Source organism: Corvus brachyrhynchos, unplaced genomic scaffold, assembly GCF_000691975.1.
Source record: "Corvus brachyrhynchos isolate BGI_N302 unplaced genomic scaffold, ASM69197v1 scaffold167, whole genome shotgun sequence".
In the NCBI taxonomy this organism is placed as follows: domain Eukaryota; kingdom Metazoa; phylum Chordata; class Aves; order Passeriformes; family Corvidae; genus Corvus; species Corvus brachyrhynchos.
Genome location: NW_008239547.1, coordinates 2,482,270 through 2,487,942, shown reverse-complemented (window position 1 = coordinate 2,487,942; position 5,673 = coordinate 2,482,270). Strand labels below are relative to the sequence as shown.

Below are 5,673 nucleotides of genomic sequence, written 5' to 3'. Positions count from 1 at the left end.
CGGCAGGACAATGATGGGCCATTAACAGAAAGATAGTCTGGGGGGAGGAGGCAAGGAAACACTGCCCCACCTGATTTCAACAGCTCATGAGGATGGTAATGGAATACACTGCAACCCAGGACATCTCTTCAGACCCATTTTCTATTAATGTCTATGATTTTTTTCTCACAAGTTAAATAGTAAGGTCTACTGCTCCCTATTGGTTAACCCAACTTCCATGGTCAGGGAGGCCGCTCCCCTCATTCTGTTCAATTTTGTGATTTCCACATGTGAGCAAGCAAAAGAATCCCTACTGCCGATCTTGACAGAATAGCTGAAGCAACTGTGGTAGCAAAGAAACCTATTTGTCTGTCAATGAAATGTCCCAGGACTTTGCTTTTTCTCCATCTGTCACAGTGCACTAACAGGTGCACTAATAGATGCCAATGGCCATGACCTGTGTCTCTTGGGGCCTCTACTCACACCTGTGGGCACAGGAACACCAGCTCAGCCCTGGGCTCTTAATCCATGCCTGATCTGTGCTGTGTGGGTAGTGACCTTCAGCTCAGCTACAGCCAAACCTGTACCTTACTGAAAACACTGACTCAGACCCTGACACATAGACTAACTTTGTTGAACCTGTCTCATCGCTATGGATCTGCCTGGAGATCCATGGGCTATGTGTGATCACTGGGCTTGGTACTAAAAGAGTTCATTTCCATCTTTAGTTCTGGTGAAGTTCTTTCCTTGTCAACTCTTCTGCTATCTCCCTATATGATGTATCTATATGTGTGTATGTATGTATGTATGTATGTATGTATGTATGTACATGGGGGTGTGTGCGCACGTGCGTGTGTCTGTGTGCAAACAGATCAATATTTATGTGTATCACTAGCTGCACAAGTTCCTTGGGGGTGTTTAAGCCATTACTGCTGCACATTATCTTCAGGTGTCCACTGACTGAATCAAGTGATTTCCTTATGCCTCAGATCCAGGTGTCCTGAGTTAGTCTTCAGAAGTGTTTTTCCTACTTAGGACTTCATACAGGAAGCCAGATGAGAACCAAATTGATTTTGGATCCAAATGGCTTCCTTCAAAAAAATGTGTTCCTACACACTTGTCATAAGCTTCTCCTGAAGATGGTTTTGGTCTCTTCATCTTATCTAGACAACTGACATCCATTCTTTCTTGAAGGGAGAAGTTTCTAGAGGCAAGGTGTCTTCAGACTTTTGTTGTTAAGAGGCTTTTAACTTTTTGCCTTCGCAGGACTAGGTGTTTGAGATCCAAAGTTGTTTGTGTCAGCAGCTGAGAGGTTGAAAGTCAGGAGTGCCAAGCAGGATAACCACCAGTGAAACCTGTTATGAAAACACCAAAAAGGAGCCTCCCTCCAAGATTAATATACATTCCACCAGAGCTCAGTCTAAATTAGTGGCTTTCTTGAGTGGTATCTCCATTGCTGACATTTGCTCAACTGCTACCGGGAGTTTCCTCCACACCTTTACCAAGTGTTTTGCCATTTCAGAAGCATCCAGGTATAATACAGTGTGTGGTAACATGTTTCTTCAGTGCTTGATGCATGAAGTATGCCATATCTCCCTACCAAGCACTGTGAGTGTTAGGAAGAGCTGCAGTATGAATATATATATGGGTAATCTATATTAATAATTTCTGGTTTGAAGATTAAAATTTATTTACATATCAGTTAATGAAGCTGTTAAAGGTGTGCTGGTTGTGAGCATGCTCTCTTCACACTCATTCTGTGTGTTTGAGTGTCTCTTACAACTCTCAACTTGGGTTTCTGTTATGGAACAGGAAGTTAGACAGTCTCCATGTTATGTACGTAGCAAAGCCAACAAGCCTGATAGAAAGGAAGTGGAATGTAAACTAGGCTGGTGGATACTGCATGGATACGGAACTATGTGGTCTCAAGGTTTTGCAGGACACACAGTGTGCACATGCATCTAAGATGTATACATTGATAGATAGATAAAGGTATTTGTGAAATAACTTTCCTCTTGCTACTGCAGGTTTCACTTCAGAAAGTAGATCTTAATGCAAGATTGTAAGAGTCCATCCTTTTGACCATGCGTATCATCACGCCTACTAATAAACAGGTTTTTATTTCTTCTAATAACGACATTACATCTTATTATTGCTTTTAGTAGAGGAGCAGAAGTCTCCTTAGACATTGTAATTCCTGGAACAGTGATGAACCATTTCAGCAAATAGATTCAGCCTGTGTGATGATACTGTCATAAAGCTTGACATCACTGCTCTTGGCTGGCCCACTCCCCTTCCCTTCAAATAATACTTATTTCAGCAGCAGTATCTGAAGAGAAAGAGGGTGCTTCACAGTTTGAGAGTGGGTGTTACAACTTGGCCTGTAATCCTTTACTATGAGGTTGCTGGGGTGTGGGTGGAGGGAGGAAGACCATTTATTTCAGAGAAAGAATATTATTGCTGTATGGTCATATTAACATTGGAAATAGTATTTAGTGAACTATAGAGTACACTGTAGTACACAGCTAGAGACACTGGAATGAAGTGAAGCTCATCCTATTTGGACTTCCTCCATCTTATTTTATTTTCCAAAGCTACATCTGTTCTTGGACAAAGAGGATAATCTAGACAGAGCTGAGTTAAGTTGTGGTCCCTGATTGCAGGGCTTGCTCTTATGGCTGGCTCTTTTTCAGGGCACAAAAATGAAACAGGAAACTCCTTGTGTCCTACTGTGTTGTACATATGCACATGGACCTATCTCTTAATTTCCATTTTTTAAACATTTGTTTCTTTTACTATGTGAATATTGTGTAATTGTATTCATTTTTGTTTGTTTCTTCCAGAATGTTCTAATTGTGGAGGTAAGCTGGATGCTTATGTCATATTGTACTTAGATAAAGTCACACAGTCAAATTATGATTGGCTGTTCAGTTTCTAAATACTGTCTATGTTTACACTTTTTTGCTGGGAGGTGGTAAAGAAGGAGAGGGGTTGATTTGCTTAATGGCCTCTCAGTCTTTTTGCAACTGCATGACAGATCAAACTACATTGCTGTCACTCTAAGTGGTGCTCTGCCTTGTGATACACAGGAGTCTTTGTTTCTGCATAATTTGATTTTTTCTTTCTATGGTTTCATCAACCCCTGTTCTGCAAGTTGTTCTGTTCCTCAGAGGACAATGAATCAACTGCAGTGATGCCCTGCGTTTCTCAGGTGCATGACTTTGAAATAGTGGCCCTGCATATGCTTTACAGCCCCCGGGTTGTTCACAGTCTGGCTGGGCGTGTCAGTCATTCCCTCAAGTCCCCCTGGCTCCTGCATCCAACTCTCCACCCAGCAGTGTCCCTGAGCAACAGCCCATCACAGAGCTGGGGCTGATGTAAGTCAACAGTGTCCAGTTATAGAGGGAAAGAATGTGTCACCTCACTGGTGCTCCAAATTCTCATATGATTAATATAGGTGATTCTCTTTGAAAATGTTGGGTAAGCAACTGGGACAGCTAGAGAGCACATTAGGATCTGCCTGGCATTTCAGACCCAGTCTACTTGTGTGGGAAGTAAGCTGGACAGTGTAATGAACTGTATAATGTTGGAATTTCTTTTCTTAGCAAAGGATGGAAAAAAAGCCATCGGCCACAGAGATGACTGGTTACCTGAATAGCTGCTAAGAGCTCCATATTTACTCATTCTAACTGCTTTAACAGAAATCAAAAATGTCCACAGCAAATTTTGTTAATGGTATTAAAAAGAGACAAGATGTTGCTAATCCACCCCCAGAGTTCAGGATCAACAGCTGCTCTCCATGGTCAGTTTTATAGCTAGGTACCTACTGAGCTCACTGAGATGATATTGGGTATGGCAGCTGTGGAGAAATCACATTTGTACTGTGCTAATAAAACAACAAAAAGGGCAGATTTAGTCCTGACATGGAGACATGTTGATATACTGTGATCTTGAGCGTAATATGAAAAGTCTAATCCCTGCATCCTTGCAGTGCCCAGTAGAGTCATTTCCAGTCCCGTGTTACATCCCAAGTACTTGCAACATAGCTATTTTCAAGAGGAAGTGGACAGTCCTTAAACTGATAATTTTATTAATAGAAAGTGCTTGCTTCAAAGAGTGTAAGCTCAGTTAAAACCTTTTTTGGATGTGGTTTACAATGCACTGGAAAAATAAATCATCTCTACAAAATAAGAATGTGGAACTGCTCAGTCATTGTCCAGATTTCCTCCTTTCAGCTTTCCTTTGTGCTTTACTTACTTTATTTTTCTTGTTTTATAAGGATATTGTTGGAACTGGCAGGACCATGAAGGTTCTGCTTAACAATATAGAAAAATACAAGCCCAAAATGATTAAAGTAGCAAGGTGAGTAAAACAATCACAAAATTTTGTAATTAATTAGTCTGGTCCAGCATACTTTTCAGTGTAGGTTCCCATTCAGAGATCCTGCTTTAATTTGATGCTGCAGTATCAAGGAGAGCTGTGCAGAGGAACTGCCTGAATCATTAAGGGGAGGGTGAAGGAAAGGAGGGGAAATGCTTTTGTATTGTTCTCCCTTGGTGATGACCCTCCAGCCATTTCAAGACTGGCACTGATGGACTTGGGAGGGGAATACATCCTCCTCTTCCCTGCAATCAGGAAGAGAAGCAGAACAAGAACAGGGATTCACATGGCTCAGAAGATTTTTTGATAAAGGGAATAGTATTTGTGTGTGTTATTCAGTTACATATGCAGATTTAAATGGGGTTTATTTTATTTTTAATTATAGTTTGTTGGTGAAAAGAACATCTCGGCCTGATGGGTACAGACCAGATTGTAAGTGTTCTGAAAAATCTCTACTTGACAGTAGAAGAAATTACTACTACTTTGTCACTTGCCTTTCATAACATTCTGTGGACTGTAATAACTTGGTAAAATACTAAGTTGTCAATGACCCAGTTGTCAATGGGTCTATGGGATGCAATGGAAGGATTCGTATAATTGTCATTTGGAAAGCCTACCCTACTTAGGTTTTCTGCAGAATACTAACTTTACTGGGAAATTTCAAAAGGGTTTAATTTTATCAGTGAAAGGTGAGTGTTTTATCTTCTGTCTCTGACAAAAAATGTTGAAGAGAATGTCCATTTTTTCTTTTTCCTTCCTCATTGCATCTCTTTAGAGGAGCCACAGGATTCCATCTGAGCACAAAAGGTGTTTTATTGTGACTAAGTATTAACAAGTTTTATATTTTTTTGTTCAAAAGCACTTCTAATTATTTTTAAGTATTATTGTTCAAAGGGAAAACTCTGATATTATAATTAAATCCCACTCCCTAAAAAACAGAAGATAAATTGGGCTTTGTACTAGTTTGAAAACAAACCAGTGGGAGGCACCAAGTCAGAATAACAATTTAATGGGGAAATTAAAGAAAAGGAAAAACTAAAAGAAAACACTGGTTCAAATTGACAGAGTCGAGATACAACCTGACACCCTGTTAGTCAGGGTGGTGGTAGCAGTCTGATAGAATGGTGGCTGCAGTCCTCCAAAAGTGGTGATCCTGTAGAAAAAAGGGTCTGCTCTTCCTCAGAAGGTCCAGTGGTGGCTGTGCAGCTCCTGTCCTCTAGAAATCCAGTGGAAAGGTTATCTCTGGTGTTCAGAATCTCAGATTATATCCACGATGGGATGCCTGGTTCCTCCCTCTGGGTGGAGCATCTCACA

The 5,673-nt window shown here is 40.7% G+C and overlaps 1 protein-coding gene across 1 annotated transcript in view; it reads left to right on the top strand.

Moving 5' to 3' along the window:
* The window catches only part of PRTFDC1 (phosphoribosyl transferase domain containing 1), a 46,861-nt gene that overhangs the window by 38,284 nt on the left and 2,904 nt on the right, over positions 1–5,673 (top strand). Inside the window, exons 6-8 of the mRNA XM_008639316.2 lie at positions 2,823–2,840; positions 4,259–4,341; positions 4,745–4,791. Coding sequence (XP_008637538.2) covers positions 2,823–2,840; positions 4,259–4,341; positions 4,745–4,791 — 148 coding nt within the window. The remainder of the gene's footprint in view (positions 1–2,822; positions 2,841–4,258; positions 4,342–4,744; positions 4,792–5,673) is intronic.